At 45.2% G+C, this 20546-nt stretch overlaps 1 protein-coding gene across 1 annotated transcript in view; it reads right to left on the bottom strand.

The window, feature by feature from the left end:
• Positions 1 to 20546, bottom strand: part of MORC2 (MORC family CW-type zinc finger 2) — a 93438-nt gene that overhangs the window by 15173 nt on the left and 57719 nt on the right. The window contains 8 exon segments of the mRNA XM_068241008.1: positions 3415 to 3597; positions 6909 to 7053; positions 8777 to 8831; positions 11807 to 11986; positions 14500 to 14907; positions 14989 to 15060; positions 16593 to 16725; positions 18605 to 18710. Of these exon segments, the coding sequence (XP_068097109.1) occupies positions 3415 to 3597; positions 6909 to 7053; positions 8777 to 8831; positions 11807 to 11986; positions 14500 to 14907; positions 14989 to 15060; positions 16593 to 16725; positions 18605 to 18710 (1282 nt within the window).

The following is a 20546-nucleotide window of genomic DNA, read 5'->3' as shown; positions in this document are numbered from 1 at the left end:
CTGTCAGCGGCTCCCTCCAGCCGCGTCACTCAGACCTCAGGATCAGGCGGCGAGCCGGCAACCAATCGTGCGGGCGCTAGGACCCAGCGCCCGCACTGGTATGCGGAAGTGACATCACTTCCGCATATCGAGCGGGTGAGTCCAGCGCCCGCTGGTACTGGTCGGTTCGCCGCTGATCATGAGGTCTGCTGCGAGTTAAGGGGGGGGGGGGGGGAGCGGTGGCGGCAGTGGCTAGAGGGGGGGCCTCCCTGTCACTCACTCACTCCCTAAAGGGCCTCCCTGTCACTCACTCACTCCCTAAAGTGGCTCCCTGGCACTCACTCACTGCCTAAAGGGGCTCCTTGGCACTCACTCACTACCTAAAAGGCCTCCCTGTCACTCACTCACTTCCTAAAGGGCCTCCCTGTCACTCACTCACTCCCTAAAGGGGCTCCCTGGCACTCACTCACTACCTAAAGAGCCTCCCTGGCACTCACTCACTACCTAAAGGGCCTCCCTGGCACTCACTCACTACCTAAAGGGCCTCCCTGGCACTCACTCACTTCCTAAAGGGCCTCCCTGTCACTCACTCACTTCCTAAAGGGCCTCCCTGTCACTCACTCACTTCCTAAAGGGGCTCCCTGGCACTCACTCCCTAAAGGGCCTCCCTGTCACTCACTCACTCCCTAAAGGGGCTCCCTGTCACTCACTCACTCCCTAAAGGGGCTCCCTGGCACTCACTCACTCCCTCCCTAAAGGGGCTCCCTGGCACTCACTCACTGCCTAAAGGGGCTCCCTGGCACTCACTCACTGCCTAAAGGGGCTCCCTGTCACTCACTTACTGCCTAAAGGGGCTCCCTGTCACTCACTCAGGATCAGGCGGCGAGCCGGCGACCAATCGTGCGGGCGCTAGGACCCAGCGCCCGCACTGGTATGCGGAAGTGACATCACTTCCGCATATCGAGCGGATGAGTCCAGCGCCCGCTGGTACTGGTCGGGTCGCCGCTGATCATGAGGTCTGCTGCGAGTTAAGGGGGGGGGGGGGGGGGGGAGCGGTGGCTAGAGGGGGGGCCTCCCTGTCACTCACTCACTCAAGGGCCTCCCTGTCACTCACTCACTCCCTAAAGGGGCTCCCTGGCACTCACTCACTCACTCCCTAAAGGGTCTCCCTGGCACTCACTCACTCACTGCCTGAAGGGGCTCCCTGGCACTCACTCACTGCCTAAAGGGGCTCCCTGTCACTCACTCACTGCCTAAAGGGGCTCCCTGTCACTCACTCACTGCCTAAAGGGGCTCCCTGTCACTCACTCACTGCCTAAAGGGGCTCCCTGTCACTCACTCACTGCCTAAAGGGGCTCCCTGTCACTCACTCACTGCCTAAAGGGGCTCCCTGTCACTCACTCACTGCCTAAAGGGGCTCCCTGTCACTCACTCACTGCCTAAAGGGGCTCCCTGTCACTCACTCATTCCCTAAAGGGGCTCCCTGTCACTCACTCACTGCCTAAAGGGGCTCCCTGTCACTCAGGGCTCCCTTTCACTCACTCACTGCCTAAAGGGGCTCCCTGGCACTCACTCACTCCCTAAAGGGCCTCCCTGTCACTCACTCACTGCCTGAAGGGGCTCCCTGGCACTCACTCACTACCTAAAGGGGCTCCCTGGCACTCACTACCTAAAGGGGCTCCCTGGCACTCACTCACTACCTAAAGGGGCTCCCTGGCACTCACTCACTACCTAAAGGGGCTCCCTGGCACTCCCTATTGGGTTCCCTGTCACTCACTACCTAACTGGAGGCGCCTGTCACTTACTAGCTAACCTGGGGGTCCCTGTCACTCACTACCTAACTTGGAGGGCTACCATATTAAGGGGGCATTCTGCCTATTTATGTGAAATGCTGTCTATTTATGTGCCTCATGATTGCTGAATTTGTCTTGTTGGGGGCCTCATGATTTGTTGGGGGCCTCGTGATTTGTTGGGGGCCTCATGGTTGCTGAATTTGTCTTGTTGGGGGCCTCATGATTTGTTGGAGGCTTCATGATTGCTGAATTTGTCTTGTTGGGGGCCTCATGATTGCTGAATTTGTCTTGTTGGGGGGTCACATGATTGCTAACTGCGAGACTATGGGAAAAGCTGAATCCTTATCATATGAGACAATAGCATTAAACCTACTTTTTTTAGCTTTTTAAAACAGAAAATAAAACTGGGAGGTTCTAAAAAATTTAATACATTTTTCAGGAGTAGGATGGATGAAATGGTTTATCTTCACAGTTTATTTTCAACTTGGATTTTCCATAATGTTCATGTATGAGTTAAAACGTTTGTACAGCATTTAGTTTAAATTGCTGTTGCCACTTTGCGATAGATAAGTGACTTTTGGGTTGCAGTTTGGGCACTCAACCTCCAAAAGGTTTGCCACCACTGTCATAATCTAATGTCCCACCATTGCTAGGTTCATGTAAATTTGTCTCCACCCGTTACCACACCTATATTCTGGTCCATGGCCCACCCATTTTTCGGTGCGGCGCGATAAGCACGCCGCACAACGTGATCCTCATATTTTTGGCACGCTAGCTGCAGTGTGCTGAATTCTGCTGCCTACAGTATGTACAGTATACGCTGTTCTCTAGTGCCTGCACTGTGTGCTGATTTACCTCCAGTGTGTACAGTGTAAGGTGTTACTCTGTGCCTTTACTGATTGTAAACCAGCTATATTGTATGCTGATCCCTGCTACTTTCAGTATGTACAGTATTAGCTGTAAAGCCTGGTACACACATACAATTTTGATTAGCCAATTTTAGCTCTGTTCATAAAATTCATTGTCTGTTGGCCCACTTACTGCACGGGGGTGGTAAAATTGGGGGTCAGTGATTAACCAATCAAAATTGTATGTGCGTATACATCTTTGATCTATGCCTATACTGATTGTAAATTATCCAAATAAAGGACAGGGGGCTCCATCCAATATTTCGATGGGCAGGGCCGTTATCTGTAGCTTACACCGCTGCTAAGTTCATGTACATTTGGCCACGCCCACTCACCTCATGGCCACGCCCATTTTTTGCCACAGCACGCATATACCTCCCCGCCTGGTGCCCCCGATCTCCAAGGACCCTAGAAACGCCCCTGGTATATACTCAAGCCAAAGTTATCCCTCCTACCATCAGACCTTTTTAGGGTGGAATATGTGAAGAACCAGAGTATAAAGACAACAGAAGAAATAAGTTGAGCCATGTTCACCTGAAGTATTAACTTTTAACTTAGAGTTGCTGCAAACCCATTACCAGCTCATTGTATTGCAACTAGCTACAAATGTCTACAAGAAATAGTCTATCCAGGTGCTTTATTGATACTTTTTCTGTATGAAAAATAATGAAGTGCACTAATTAAGGTAGTAAAACATGAAAAGTAAAGTCCTAAAAATACTTTATTAAACTTACCGGAGAACTTGTGTGAGCTGCTCCACAGGAGCCAGGCTGGCACTGCTGGCACTGGCTTCTGTAGTGTCAGGCTCTATCCGTGTGCTATCAGAGGCAGAAGGTTCAGCTTGTTGTGTATCAGGTGTTTGATGTTCTGGTGATGGTGGCCTCATTAGTCTTACATCGTCACTGCCTTTGTCCACCCTGAAAATGACAATATTGTCTGAATTAAAAAAGACACCAAATTTGTACTTCAAGTGAACCTTAAGCCAGAAAAAAAAAAAAATTGGTTTTACTCACCTGGGGCTTCTACCAGCCCCCTGCAGCAGTCCTGTGCCCTCGCAGTCACTCACTAATCCTCTGGTCCCCCGCTGCCAGCTAGTTTAGTTTTTACCGACAGGCCCGTCAGGACTGGCCACGCGTAGCTTTTTCCGCATTCCCGACTGTAATTCGTGCTATTGCGGGCCGCAACGCGTACAAAAATACGCGCTGCCGCATATCTATGCGTTTGTAATGTGGCAACGCATATTTTTGTACGGGTTGCGGCCCGCAATAGAGCCAATTACAGTCGGGAATGCGGAAAAAGCTACGCGTGGCCAGTCCTGACGGGCCTGCCGGCAAAAACGAAACTAGCTGGCGGGCCGCAACGCGTACAAAAATACGCGCTGCCGCATATCTATGCGTTCGTAATGTGGCAACGCATATTTTTGTACGGGTTGCGGCCCGCAATAGAGCCAATTACAGTCGGGAATGCGGAAAAAGCTACGCGTGGCCAGTCCTGACGGGCCTGCCGGCAAAAACGAAACTAGCTGGCAGCGGGGGACCAGAGGATTAGTGAGTGGCTGCGAGGGCACAGGACTGCTGCAGGGGGCTGGTAGAAGCCCCAGGTGAGTAAAACTTTTTTTTCTGGCTTAAGTGTCTCTTTAAAAGAGGAGTAACTGAAGGCTTCAGCAAGAGATGAAGTTTAGTGATTGAGAGGTTCCAAAGCTCTACCCATAGCCATCTGTTTGTATAGGGAGGCAACTAGGGATGGCGGTGTGGTGGACAGTAGGGTGCCTTCCAGCGGGTGGGGTTAGGAGGGGAACAATGCTGTCAGGCGTTGCCGTCACTGGTAATCCAGCATGCTGAATCTTTATGCAACACCAGGGGCATGCCCGTACACCTGCTGTTTTCTCAATCAAGAAGAACCTTACAGCTGCTTTGGCTGTCTTTCACCTAACATGTACCTAGCCTTGGGAGCTTTTGAATGAGGTGGATTATATGTGCTACCCATGCAATGGCGGCTCCTAGTAATGCTGTTCTATACTTTGGAGAAACACGTGATTTTTAAACAGATGAAGTTATGTATGATTTTTTTTTTAAACAGATTAAAGCGGAATATAACCCTGCATTTCAACTTTGCTCTAAAACATTATTTACAGCATATTATATGCAACCAGCATTTTTTTTTTTTACTACACCAGCATTGGAAGGGTTACATACAGAGCTTTAAAGTTCTGTGGAGAGAAATGCAGACGCATCCGAAGTTTAGATAGATACATTTAAGTAAACACAATGTAACAAGTGTGGAATGTGACACACTGTGCAGGAGCTCCCAGACACAGAGAGAGTCACATTCCTCACTTGTTACATTGTGTTTACTTACCGTATTTCGCGCCGTATAAGACGCTCCGGAATATAAGACGCACCCAAATTTAGAGCGCAAAAACCAGGAAAAAAATACTAAACCTGGTGCGTCCATGTTCCAGGAGCGTCTTGTACATGTTGTGTGCTCCTGTGTACCTCATGTCTCTTCCTGTGTGCCCCATCTGTCCTGCTGTATGCCCCATGTGTTATTCTTTGTGTCCAGTGTGCCCCTTCTCCCCATGAGTACCTGTCTGCCTGTCTCCCCCATGTGTACCCTGTCTGCCTGTCTCCCTCTGTGTCCTTTTTCCCCACGTGTCCTGACTGCCCCTTCTCCCCATATGTCCTCCTGTGTCCGTCTCCCCATGTGTCCTGTCTCCCATATGTGTCCTGTGTGTCCCTTCTCCCCATGTGCACCTTGTCTACCTGTCTCCCACATGTGTCCTGACTGCCCCTTCTCCCCATGTGTCCTCCTGGGTCAGTCTGTGTCCCTCTCCCCATCAGTCTTGTTTCCCCCACGTAGCATGTGGCTGGCTCCCCTGCGTGCTTAAGGTGTCCCCCTCTAATTTCCTCCTACCCCCTCCATGTGTGCATCTCGCCGGTCCCCCGCCCCCCGCGCGTGTCTCCGCTATCCTCCGATGTAAAGCATTTCTCCCTCCGGGTCTGCAGCTGCAGCGGCTTACCTCATACATGCCGCCGCGATGACTGCAGACACCCGGCTACTCCATGTGTTCCCTCTACTGCGCGGCTTGTACTGATGATGCAATCAGTACAAGCCGCGCAGTAGAGGGAACACATGGAGTGTTAGTGGCCACCTTAAGACTTGGCTGATTCCTTCTTGGTGGATTTTATATGTGAATTAGGAAGACCTTTTGAAAAAAATGCCTTTCTTGCAGCAGTTATCCCAGACAACCAACATATAATTTCTATGGAAAACTTTAGAAAGCATAACTGCCCAACAATCAGGATTACAACCAGAACACTGGGATTTTTAAAGAGAGGAGCAATAGCCACTTACTTGTCCCTCTTAAAGGTAACCAGAGATGAACGTTTCACACAAAATAAACATATCAGTTGATAGCTTGTAAAGAATAAATGCTCTACCTGATAATTTTGCCGCTCTGGTGTGCCTTTTTTAGTGTTTTTTTTTTATCCATTATTGTTCCAGGAAAAATCAAATATGGCCGCCGGCTCCTATCCCTTTTCCTTCCGGGTTATGAGTTGTTCTGGATGTGCTGTCTAGGCTATATGAGACTATGCTGCTATCTAGGCTAAATGCAGCCTTTCATCTATGTGCTTTCATTTTGGTATGATGCGCAGCTGCCTGTAGGAAGTGTCTCTCATAGGAATGAAACTGCAGTCATCAGTATCTACAGCATGCAGACAGAGTGCACACAGAGCACACAGGGATCATATTGCAGCCACACTCTCTCAGCAGGAGCAGCCCCTCCCATGTCATCACAGCTCTCCGTATGCAAAGCAGGAAATCTAAGCCAGGAGGGGGAAGGCTTGGGCTTGAAAAGACTCCACAGAAGAGTGACTCAGCTATAATGATTCAAGGTCAAACCTCGACTGAATAGTCGGTGGATTCACAGTTGCTAATAGACTAATTAAGCAGATAACAATGAAACTAAGAGCAGGGTAGGTGTTTACTGTCATGTTCCCACTGATCAATGTAATAAAATACATGAGGGTGCTTCGTCTCTGGTTCTCTTTAAGACAATGGAATTTAATTTACTGGAATTTCTATAAAAAGCTTCTTTAAATCCAGTATCTTCTTTAAAGTCCATTACAATACTAGCACATTTATTGACTCATGAAAACAAAAACATGCGAGGTTAGTTTGCTACCCCATACCTACATAAATGCTAATGCCATACAGGATACATTACCATCGATCACGGGGAGTTGTGGCTGTAGGAACGTAGTCAAACTTGACCTTCCAGCGAATACCCTGTTTCCCTCCTCCTTCCACGGCAGTCACACGGCCTGTGAACCACTCCCTGTTCACACGCACTTCCACATTCAAGCCTTTGTCTGCAGAGATAGGACAGTGGTTACACTTCCTGCACCATACAATAAAGCTTCTGCTTCTAGACATTAAACAGACACTGGAGTGAGCCTAGGCAGTATGAGCTGAGCGTGTGATAAATTACATAACCAGTGGCTACCTTCAGTGACAAACTGTCTACCATGATTTCTTGACCCAGAGGAAAAGTAGTACTGCTGCCAACATAGTCATCTTTCATGGGATTCCTCCCACGTCCATTTCTGAACATTTTTTTCCACATTTGCACTTGTACTTCCCGAATAAGGTAAACTGATCATATCTCAAGAAAAGCATCTCAACAACCCTCACTAGAGACCCTGAGCTGACTTTATACGACCTTAAAAGAGCCTAGGACATTTTTCTGAGTCTTTGGTACTATTCAATATTCCTGAATTCCCTGTTCCATCCCTATTGATTGCCTTTTCTAATCAGTCCCATTAGAAAATCAACATCTTAAAGAGGAGCTGTCAGCCATACTATCTCAGAAAAAAAAAAAAAAAAGCACACAGTAAATACTTGCATACTTACATAACATATGTATTGTACTGTTCACATTTTGATTTTAGTGATTTTTCTACAGTAAAAAGAAAAAATCCTTCTCAGCATTTCTCCATTTTAAGTGTGGCTATTTTGAAACCAATCCTGATGTAATTTCCTCTTTTACTCAACTCTGCCTGATTGTGTATGCATTGCCCACCCTCTACTATAGAAAGTGCATTGTCTCAGCATGAGAAATAATAGCCAATCGGAGAGGAACAGAGGTGTGGGAGGGGAAAACAGGAGGGAAAGAGGCTTCAGCCAATCAGGCTGCATTAGTTAAGTCTGAGGGGATATTAGAGAAGCAAAAACGGAGAACCCAGCATGCCCTGCAACTTCTTTTGCGTACCAAATTTTGTGTGTACCAAATAAAGAGTCAGGTAAACTGGGGAATAATCATTTATCAGCAATAGTGATTTTAACTTTTGGGTTGCCTGGTTAGCATCCTTATTACTTGTTTGCCAGATAAAAATAAAAAATAGATTTTTGATTTTATGCCCGACAGTTACACTTTAAGAGAGCCCTACGCAAACAGACATTCATTATGTAAACAAATCTACATGTTGAGCTAGTACACACGCTGGATTATATTCCACTGGGGTGGTCGATAAAGACAACGTTGAAGAAGAATATAGCATGTGCACGGAAGCCTCCTTGCCAATTCCCAAAAATCTGGCATGCCAGATCTTTAGTGACCACTAATCTCATTGTCCTTCAATCCACCCTGCCCATTAGATGTCACTCAGTCATGCACCTCCCCCACTCCCCACTCCATAGTAACAGACATGTCACTAGCCACTAGGCTAGCGATATGTCTGTACAGAACTTAGCCCTTGAAGTGTCATCTGAGAAATTGAATCCTAAACCCAGTGGGTGACAGCAATTTTATGCCTGTACATGGCCTAATACCACGCTCAGCATACCATTCCAATACCAATCTAAGGGCATTCATTTGAAAACCAGGGTATGGCAACAAAGAACTCTACTCTATAAGGATAGAAAGGATTTCCTGGCCATCTTGAAAGCAGTATTACTCTATTTCTGTGACTGATGTAATGCTTAGAGTGATCAGTTACCTATACTACCCCCATATCTCTTCCAATATAAATTCCATTTTGACATTTCTGTTTTTCACCTGAAAGCTTGTGGACAGAATATATGTTTTTACGTTACCTTTTTGAATAGCTTTACTGCTTGCAAGATCCTCAGCATTTGGACTGTCTGTCCGCTGTAACAATTAAGAGGAGACATTAAAGTAAGAAACGGAGTCTATATTTTGCTCAAAGAAATCAGACACAAAACTTGAGAGAGAGAGACACACACACACCACTAGCTTCTTCAAGAGGAAATGCGCAATGATTCAACAATAAAAAGAATGGACATGAATTCAGCTGGATACAGCCAACAACACACTGGGTGCTGATCCTATACAGAGACATTCTGAGGTGTCAAACGCTCTGCACAAATTAAAATTCCTTTTTATGTAAAAAATAAAAACAAACATTTCACCAGACATGTGCTGCTGTGCAGAGGTGAATACTGTCAGTCTTAGCACTAATACACAAGAGGGCAAAACCAGATCTTTATCTCTCCATCCTCTGACAGGATCCAGGACCAGGATGTCAACTCCACACATAAGCACAGCCTTGCTTACTATTCCAAAAAACACACATAAAAGCTTGTCATCTGTCATTTTTGTTAAACTTACGGTATGTATACGTTGTAATGGCATGCACACCAAGGTTGTTGCTTTTATGGGAGGGGTCTACCTTATAATTGCCATATACCTTACACATGTCCCTATTTGGCTGCAGTAGTGTATGAATAACACCAGAAACAAGCATGCAGATAATCTTGTCAGATCCTACAATAATGTCAGAAACACCTGATCTGCTTCATGCTTGTTCAGGATCTATGGCTAAAAGTATTAGAGGTAGAAGATCAGCAGGACTGCCAGGCAATCTCTATTGCTTAAAAGGAAATAAATACGGCAGCCTCCATATCCCTCTCGCTTCAATTGTCCTTTAATTCATTAAGATTAAGCCTGTCTTACAAACCAAAAACTCTTTATTCCCCTCTGTTTTCTTGAAAAGATAAACTTCCATAAAGCATTAAAGGAACCTACAACTAGAACAGTCATCTAATTCATTATTAGCTGTCTTTTACCCTTTTATCTTGCAAACTGCACTATATCCCCCCCCCCCCCCCAAATAACAAAAACCTCTATCTGCTCTGTTTGTCTAGCAATTTACCGGAGATGAGCAATTTCTTCCAGGCAGAAGCCACTCAAATGTATTGTTACGGGAGCACTCTTGTCTGTAGGATCAAGCAAGTCTGTCAATCAACTGGTAAAAACATTAACGTTCTACTAAATAAAAAATAATAATAAAAAAAAAAAAACACATCAGCAAGACTAGCCTTGATTAGATCAGAACTGTCCTGCAGCTCTTACATCCCCCAGCCTCAATTTTCTGTGTTCAGCCTCCTTGCCCTCCCAGATGCTTGTCTTTCTTTTGGTTTGTTTAGGTTCATAATCCCACTATCTAGCTCCAGAAGTCCTAGTTTCCATACAGTAGTATGCCAGGTGATAAAAAGCTAGGACTGCCAGAGCTAGAAGGTGGCATCACAAGCCTAGTCCCGAAGACCAAAGCAAAAGGCAGGGCACTACACTGCCTACAGAAAATAATGGTAGAAGCAGTAACAGATGGAACTGACTTTCAGTTTGGCTGTCTATTTTTATAAAGGTTTTAAAAACTTTCCTAGCAGGCAACTTTGAGACATAAATGTGAAGTAGTGCAGTTAGTCAATGCTCTTTCTAGAATATACTCTACTTGCAACCCTCAGTTCACATATAGATGAAAACAGTTAGGTCAGATACAGATCTCAGTTTAATAGTTGCAGACAGAAAAAATTAGGATCTAATTGTCTACAACTTATTACACTCCGTCATACAGGCAGCTGAAAGTGAACACGAGATGGTTCACTAGCACCAATTTATACTTACCTAGGGCTTCCTCCAGCCCAATAAGTACCGTGGCATCCCTTGCCGTCCTCCTCAGCCCCTCCATTACACCATTATGCCTACCAGTAATACGGGCAGTCGCAGCCTTCTGCGCACGCACGCAACCCGTCGCATTCCTGTCCCCTGGAGCGCAGTGTGGACGCGCATACGGCCGAGCATGCGCAGAAGCCCTTGACAGGCAGTGACTGACTGGATTACCGGGAGTCGAACCGCGAGAATGGAGGGGCTGGAGAGGAAGGTGAGGGAAGCCACAGTGATTATGGAGCTGGAGGAAGCCCCAGGTATGTATAAATTAGCCTTCGTGTACCATCTCTGGTACACTTTAAAGTGTACATACAGGGCAAAAAAGTGCCCAAGGCAGATACTCACCCTAAAGGAAACCTGTGGAAAGTACCTAAATGAAGAAGAGGGGGGGAAGAAAAAGTTTCACTTACCTGGGACTTCTGCCAGTCCCCTGTGCCAGCGCAGTTACCAACCAATGCTCTGGTCCGCCACCACGGCTCAGGTTCGCTTTCTTCAGTCGCCATCCACTGCACCTGGTCGCCCACGTCCTTGTTCGCACACCCATTGCATCCTGTGCAGTAGAGATTCTTGTACTGCACCGGTGCAGGACACTTCCGGCTACAGGACCACAAATGTGAACAAGCCTGGCCAGGCTGCGCAGGCGATGTCGACTTGTAAGTAGGCGATAACAAAATTAAGCTGCGGCGGGGGACCGGAGGAACATTTGGTAATGGCGCGAGCACAGGGCGGCTGCAGGGGACTGGCAGAAGCCCGAGGTAAGTGAAACCTCTTTTAGGTACTTCAGGTCCACTTTAAAAGAGGGAATCCTCTAGATAATCCCACACCTGCGCAGTAGCACAAAGCTGCTCATGCGCTGCTTTTTCCACTGACAAGAATGCCCCATCCAGTGTGGCCGCATTCTTTCACAGATGGGAGCACAGCAACAAGCTTTCAGAGGGTCCCTTGCAGCGGTGGCAGTCTGGAGGATAAAGAGGGAAGCCTACAACAATACGCACCTGACTCATTTCCCCCTTAAAGTCACAGGCTTGCTTTAGGTAACGCAATGAAATTCTTTTTAATATGTACTGTGTGTGTATTAGGTGATATACAGTAAGTATGCAAACTCGCAAACTTCAAGTCAGACATGTAAATTAATTAAATGGTCTCTACAGTCTTACCTTAACCTCTACTTCATTCAACTCTTTTATCTCTCGCTTCACCTCCATTGGTTTTGAGCGTTTTGCTCTCTCAGGTTTAGGGGCAGGTACCTCCTCTTCCTCCTCCGACTCCTCTTCCTCCTCATCATCCTCTTCTACAACTACTATCTGCTGAGATGTTCTTTTTCTAGTATTGCTAATCTAAATACAAAAAAAAAAAAACAAAAAAAAAAAACACAAATTCAGCATAGGAATTCAATAACGCATCTACACCCTAAAATAATTTCTACTGAAAATAAATTTACAGCAGACCTAAAGTCAAAACTTATATTTTGCCATCTCACTGTTGCACAAAATAAGCTGTACAGTAAAAAAACTAAAAACAAAAAGGTTTAAGCTTTTTAAGTGTTGGTAGTGGAGTGCCTGCTGTGTCTTGCCTAGGCCAATGAAAAGGAATGTGATCTACAGCTGTGCTCTGGGAGGGCCATGTGATCACTGTCTTCAGGCATAACAGCTCCCTTTCAGACTTGTATAAAATCGCTGATCACATGATTAAGGCTTTGTCTTCATGATACATAACCAAGAGTCTCTAAATACTTACCTGATCCTCGGTACCTAAATCAGTAAGGTGATCAATCAGCCCCCCTCAGAATTTCCGATGTAACGGGTTTAGTTCAAACTTCTGTCAAGACTCTGGCCACCCCCATCTGCGTTGCCTTGGCCTAATTGATGGCTACCAAGCTGGGGGCAGCCATGGCAATGCAGGTCGGAGAAGTTTATCAGACTTCGGAAACATGGCCGCAATTGAGTTCCCCAAGGGGAAGGGGGCGGAGAAGGAAATTACAGATGTATTTTATAGACAATCTGAGGTGGAATGTGTCAGTGGTAAAGCTGCTGACACTCCCTGAAGTCAGTTGAAAAGCTGACTACAGATTATACATCATGTAACCACTGCCCGGCCTCTGCATGAGAGCCGGAGGAACCATGGATGAGATTTGTTAAAAGAAAATGAACAATTTGTGTCCCTCAGCAGAAATTTGTTAAGGACGGGCAACACAACTGACAGGTAACATAACTAATGGACAAATACTTAGCACAGGAAGCAGACTAAATCGGACACAGTAAAGCTCCGTGGAAGTTTGGGCACTCATGTTAATTGTGGCTATAAAGCAAATTTTCCTTTATAGCTGCAATTAACATGGGCTCTTATGGGGTGCCCAATGCAGGGCTGTGGAGTCGGTACAAAAATCTTCCAACTCTGATTCCTCAGTTTATGAAACCACCGACTCAGACTCCGGGTACCCAAAATGGCTCCGACTCCTTAGTCTAATACTTACCAGGGCTGTGGATTTTGTACAAAATCATCAGACTTCGACTCAGTTTATGAAATCACCGACTCCGGGTACCCAAAATTGCTCCGACTCCACTGTGCCCAAGTATCCTCTGACTGAGCTTCTAATCATAAAATTATACCTACAAGATGATATGTTGAGAGCGGAGGTGGGATCCAACTTGTCAATTTACAAGCTGCATACATTTGTATGAAAATGTTGCATAATTCTGTATCAACTCTGAATTATTTGTACTTCATTGGACAATCCCTATTAGCAGGTGTAATGTGTAAGGGTTTGTCCGTTGCGAACAGACACTATCATCGCATCTCATTGCAATGTAATTATATTCCTATGGTCCTTTCACATGGAGTGGGGTGCCATGGGTTCTGACACCTAAAGAAACATGCATGTTTACAGTGGCAGTGAAGAATCCTTTCATTGTACTGGATGCTTCACTGTATAGTCACACCGCTAATGCATGGTGCGACTTTTCTGCAGTGTTGCATTGGTATTGCAATGCAATGTGCACAGTGTGAAAAGACCCTTATAACTGGGGTAATTACTTCCACAGGCAGTTGTCTACACAGATAAATAGATAGCTAAATGCCTCTACATCCAAAGTTTACAGTGGAATTCTAGCCAAGACACTTGCCATGTTTCTACAGTTGTGAATTATAGAAGTGAGCATTTCCTCTCAATTTCTATCTCCATAACAAAGTCACCATGGACAGATACTCAGGGGGAAAAAAATATCACCAGAATAGAAGCACAACCAGCAATAAAAACACATAATCTGTTTAAAGGACATCTGAGGTGAAAATAAACTGAGATAAACCATTGTATCTATCCCCCTCCTTCAAAAATGACTTAGCTATCGCACAGTTTTATTTTAAAATGTACATCTAGTTTTTACTGTCTCATGGCCTCTTCTCAATGGCAAATTTATTGAAGCATGTCAGAGCTAAAATCTATAAACTATTGACCGGTTTTATCTCTTACTCGCTATCCGAAGCCCTTTACTGCCATGAAAGTGTTTTATGGCTGCAATTCCTTATCAGTGAGGGCTACGCCTTCAAACTGTGACTTTCATACCTGATTTGTAATTCTTTCAGGCAGAGAACGTAAAAAAGGAACACAGCATAGTTATCTGTGTGCTTGGCACTGTACACACACGTCTATATCATCATGTCACCTCGGATGTCCTTTAAGTCAGCAATCTGAGAAATTGCCAAGGCAACTGTAAGATATTTACTGCTATATCATGACTGGGAAGATTCTTTTCACTTCTGAGCTTAATGACAAGGGTCACCAAAGACAGGGAGCAAGAAATCTCTAAATATTAAATATAATGCTTAAAGCGAGTGACTTGTGTTGTCTTACCACAGGACTTTTGCTTGGAGCAGGTTTTTTTACTGGTGTGGTCTTAGACGGTTTCAAGCTTGGTGGTGATGTCACTGTGGGTCTCAAAGCTCGAACAGTTTGCTGAAGATTTGATTTCGAAACAGTTAAGGATTTCACAGGCGGTACTGCTTTGTTAAGGCTCCTTGTAGTGTTTGGTCTTGGAGTTTGAGTTTGTGGTGGAGCACGTGGTGGAGCACGTGATGTACTAGCCCGTTCACTGTTTAATACTGGCGTACGTGGTGAATCTGCCCTTTTTATAGTGCTGCTACGACGTGGAGGAGGTGTTGGTGGAGGAGGAGGAGGAGGGGGAGGAGGTTTAACTTCTTTCAACACTGCTGGCAGAGGTGGCGATTTTGGTCGTGATGGACGACTCACTGGTACAGGTGGCTGTTTGGGAATATTAAGCATGGTTAGCAGTAACATAAACAACACACACATTAAAAGGATAACATTCTCGAAGTTCCTAACCTCCTTAGGGCGTGTGCTAACTTCCAAAGGAAGCTTCTTCACATCCGCACTTGACTGCACTGTAGATATTTTCTGCAAATGATATAAATAAATTTTAAAATAATGCAACATGTAATACACAATAGGTCTACCTTAACATCTCATTTTACATGCTAGCTGAGTACTCTCCAGTCCTTGTGGAATTATATCTGAAAGAGGTGCTTATACCTCCACCAGTCAGCAGGCTGCAATACTCCCTCTGGAGTACTTCAGGACTATTCATTTCAAGTTAGGAGGACCCTGGAAATTATTTACCGCTGGCTGCAGAGGCTGACACTGCCTTACCTTAAAAACAGCTCCCAAATCCATATTCTTATGGGAAAAAGAACAGTAAAAATCCTTGCTAGTCATTCATGCACCCGGAGTAAAGTGGTTTTCATCATTTTCAACAGTGTAAGGGTGCATACATGTTCAAATACAGCAAGTCAAATTAGTATATATTCCTTCCATATTACATTTAATAAAATGTAAAAAACAATGATAAAAAATACCACATCAATAATGCAAGCATATCCTGATGGAAAAGTAGCTTGATTTTTTAGCTGTTGCATACTATCACTCTCTACAACAATCTATGGTTGGGTCATAAAGAACCACCCACTAGTCTCTAGATCAGACATGGGCAAACTTGGCCCTCCAGCTGTCACTGAACTACAAGTCCCACAATGCATTTGCCTTTGAGTCATGACTGTGGCTGTCAAACTCCTGCAATGCATTGTGGGACTTGTAGTTCCTAAACAGCTGGAGGGCCAAGTTTGCCCATGCCTGCTCTAGATACTCTCTCCAACCATGACCTGCAATGTAACAGCAAGAGGTCTGACACCATTGTAGAAAATACAGCAGCCAGCAATTACCAATCACGATTCTGGAGGCTTGGGCGATACAGGGGAAACCTTGACATTATTAGGGAACTTTACAATTGAAAAACACACCCAATGATGAGAACAGCACATTTTACATTTTGAAGAGGAGCTTTAACCCAGGATTGAACGTCATCCAATTGAGTAGCCAATACCCCCTTTCCCATGAGGAAGCTTTACCTTTTCTTGCATAGATCATAAGGGACGTCTGTATGGCTAAAACTGGTGAAACTCCTCCCACAGTGTGATGTCATATCTGTGAAAGTTTATACATATATACACATACACACACAACCTTTTAGCCTATCCGATTGTCAGTGGGCGTGTTTATAGATATTGGCCATTTTTCTTGTTTTTCAGTAGTAAAGATAATAACCCGCAGGCTCACGGTGGCTCAAACAACATGAACAAATTACACAGTGAGTATCAACCATTTCTTGATCTATCTTCTATTTTTTAATGTCTCACTTTGCAATGTATGGATTTGTATATTTTCTCCTATTACTTTATTTCGGTAAAGTTCCTCTTCAAGTTTTATTTTTGCCTGGACTTGGGCTTTCTAGTAACTGTTCATTAGGTTACTCCTTATCCGGCAGTAAAGCTGTATGGTGTACCAATGCCATGCTGCATGCAAATTGCAACAACACTAGAATCAAATCAGAAAAATGTGCAATTCATTGATCAGCTCTATTGCTCAGTCTTCACCTCCAGAGCTTCCAGCTTCTCCTTCTGCTGTCGGATCTTGTCAGTCAGCTGCTTCTTTTTCTCTTCCTGAGTCGCAACTTCTTTCTTAAGACATCCTACAGGAAGCTTTTGCTTTAGCTCCTGAGCATCACACCTACAAGCAACACATTTATGCATCTGAAGCACTACAAATCACTGATAAATTGGAGCACAACTAAAAACCTAAAAGAGACATGCCACGTATACAGTATATTTACAGTATGAGAAAAACAATTTAGCTATAAACCAGTTTGAAAGCAAACTTGAATAAACAACCACCACCAAAATATAATGAGACTCCAAGACAAGTTACTAGTACATATAGTGACATGATCGGTTCACTACATTTATATCTAACTTAGGGCATGCTTCAAAGCAAACCTGTGAGGAAAGGTTAAAAACTGGCTTCCCAGATCCTCTACTAGCCCTGCATTGCTACCCAGGACCCTTTTCTTCTTGTGGTTATGCTCCCATCTATGTACGAGCTTATCCGTACTGGGCATGTGTGAGTAAGGTCCGTGCATGACCAGTAGACCAAAGCACTCATGCAGAGGAAAAAACCTTGCTTGGATGGCTTTGTTCTATTGGGTTATGTGCGAACATAACTTAAACACGCCCAGTACAGATAAGCTCATACATGAGCTGAGAGCAGCCACGAGAAGAATATCCTCAAGCTCGTCGAATATATTTAGAGACATCTAGGGCTTGATTCACAAAAGAGTTAACTGACAGCATGGCCGTGCTATGCAGTTAACACGCGAAGTGACGCGCGTGCAGCTTTGAACGCAAAGTCTTACGTCTGTGTGCTAATTAACGTTTGCGTGCGATAACGCGCATGAACGCTTGCGTGATCGTGCGCAAACCTTTGTTTAGCACGCGGGCGTAAACCCTTGTGCGTGCACAGCTGCGTGTGCGTCACTTCACGTGTTAACTACATAGCACGGCTGTGCTATCAGTCAACACTCTTTTGTGAATCAAGCCCCTAGTGCTCAATCAGTGGGCTGTAAAAGGATTGGAGAAGCCCCTGGACAGAGGCTTCCAGCTACTGAGGTAAGTATCCATTCTCCAATCCAATTCTCACTTCAGGTACACTGTAAGTGCAGAATACTCACCCTCTCCCACATCCAAAGTCGGATCAGTCACAATATGCATGCCTAGCCATGTGAGAAGGTTGTTTCATATGTTAATTCTAAAATATTAGCATTCACGATCAGAAGCAGCATCAACAAGGTACATTATGTTAGTAAAGAGTCAGAGGTAGATGGCACCAGGGCTGTGGAGTCGGTACAAAAATCATGACTCAGACTCCTCCTATGAAACTGACTCCAGGTACCCACAATTGTTCAGACTCCAACTCCTTAGTCTAATTTTTACAAAGGCTATGTATTTGGTACAAAAATCATCCGACTAAGACTCCTCAATTTATTGAAACCGACTCCAGGTACCCAAAATTGCTCCAACTCCTCAACTCCGACTCCACAGCCCTGGATGCCACCCCATACAATAATAAAACGTCACCTCTAATTGTATTTTCAATTTAAGTAATGTTGATGTTCACCATACTGAGCCTGGATTTATGAAAGCCGTGGCAAATGGTTAAGACCCACGATAAGGAAAAATATTGGTTGTGGATTTTCTATTAGGAAAGCACCACAATCTGCATTGTGACTTCGGGGATTAACTTTGTGATTAGAGCCCATGGCAAAGGGTGCTTTATGCTCCAGGTGATCTGGCAATGATGCTTGTTAAATATGTTGTTGGACACAGAAAATGCTTATAAAACATCACTGCAAGCTCAAATAAATATTAGCTTATCTACAAAAACCACAAAAAAGTATCGTAGGCTGGTGAAGAACTGCACTTTCCAATTATTCAGCTCAATAAATCAGGTTCACAGTGTGTTTGTGCAAAGGAATATTATCATTATTATTTAACCTGTACTACATTTCACAGTATTGGAGGGCTTGAAACAAACATTTTTTGTAGGTACAAACCTATCCTGCTCTGCATCAGGATTCATAGAACACTGCCAGGTATCGGGGTACTGTTTATCCACAGCACTTAGCTGGAATGGAAGCGTTCGCCACTTTAAACACAAATCTGCAAGAGCAAAACACAAAAAGTGTTACAGAAGTAATTCACAGTCACAATCTGGCAGTGCAGAAAATGCACCACATTTTTCACAAAAATATATTTACAAATCATTCTAATGTAGACCTATGAGAATGCACTAGACCCCTTCCACACTTCACGTCTGTTGCAATGGTCCCAAAAGGTCGCACCACATGTTACTGCTGCAGTGCGGCCATACTGTGAGGCATGTTTTCCAATGAATGTATGCCCCACTTCCAGATTCATCACGCACGACAGTTACTCTTGTGGCATCACGACAGGACCAGACACACATGGCTATCACTGCTTCTGCAAAGGAATGCAGCATCATTGTGGGGCCCTTAGAAGAAGACACATTAGGCTAACAGGTCACACATCCTTATTCAGTAACCCCCCCCCCCCCAAAAAAAAAAATAATAATGTTATTTTTACCTACATTCTAGTTCTTATTCAGCTGATAAGTTAGTTTGTAGGCAAGATAAAAAATTATCTCGCAAGAGAAAACTAAGGAAAAAAGTTAGAGAGGCTCTAACATCAAAAAGTTCCCCTGAGGGGTACTCACCTCAGGAGGGGGAAGCCTCAGGGTCCCAATGAGGCTTCCCACGCTGTCCTCTGTCCCTCGGGGGTCTCGCAGTACAGCCGCCCGACAGCCTGTTCAATATTTACCTTTGCAGGCTCCAGCGGGGGCGCTGTTGCGGCTTTCGGCTCCGAAGTAGGCAGAAATACCCGATCTCAGTCGGGTCCGCTCTACTGCGCAGGCGCCGGAGACTTGCGCCTGCGCAGTAGAGCAGACCCGACGGTGATCGGGTATTTCCGCCTACTTTGGAGCCGACAGCTGCCAAAGCGCCTGTGCAGGAGCCGGGAAGGTAAATATTTACATCCCCGCTGTACGGAGGGCAGCAGCGAGACCCCCGAGGGACAGGGGACGGCGTGGGAAGCCTCATTGGGACCCTGAGGCTTCCCCCTCCCGAGGCGAGTACCCTCCAGGGGACTTTTTGACGTTACAGGTTTTCTTTAATGGAATAAAAGTCCCAGTGTTAATATAATAAGATAGAACAATAGTGAACAAATAAGTGGTCAGTCTTCCCTCAGTAGGTAGGTGGCTACATGTGTGTGCTGCCTAATACAGGGTGTCCCTGACTTATGAACGCCTGCCAATACGACCCGCCGCGATGTCGGGGACTCCCTGCATTGTCCATCCCCCTTTTGCCCTGCGCTATTCCCCATGTGTCCTGTCCTCTGCTTCTGTGTATAACTAGGAGAAGCGTCAGCTTGGCTCACCTAATCAACGGCTCCAGAGGCGAACAGAGACCTCTCCACTTCTGCACGGCTCCCCTAGTGCCTGCTTCTGCTGATCGTGTCATCAGGAGGAGCCTGCACTAGGAAGGCTGTGCAGGAAAGGAGAGGTCTCTGTTCACCGCTGGAGCTGTTGATTAGGGTGAGCCAAGCTGCCGCTTCTCCTAGCTATATACAGGGGCAGAGGAGGACACCTGGGTAGGGGGGTGTGCAGGACACACAAGGGACAGCGTTGGACAGAAGGGTGCACACTGGGAACAGAAGTGGACACAATAATTGGGGAGAACATGTACAAGATGCTCCAGGACCATGGACGTACCAGGTTTAGAAAATGTTTTCCCCTTGGCTTTTGCCCTCTAAACCTAGGTGTGTCTTATATGCCAAACAATACGGTATATAATCTATTCCCACAGGTACTTTTTAGATTGATGGCTGATATTATATTGTAAAGTTTGAAGACACAACATGTATTAATATAAAATGTTTATCTTGCTACCAGCTTTAAAAAAAACAACAACACTATATAAT

This window comes from Hyperolius riggenbachi, chromosome 1 (genome assembly GCF_040937935.1).
Source record: "Hyperolius riggenbachi isolate aHypRig1 chromosome 1, aHypRig1.pri, whole genome shotgun sequence".
Classification (NCBI taxonomy): domain Eukaryota; kingdom Metazoa; phylum Chordata; class Amphibia; order Anura; family Hyperoliidae; genus Hyperolius; species Hyperolius riggenbachi.
This window is presented reverse-complemented; position numbering and strand designations above follow the sequence as displayed.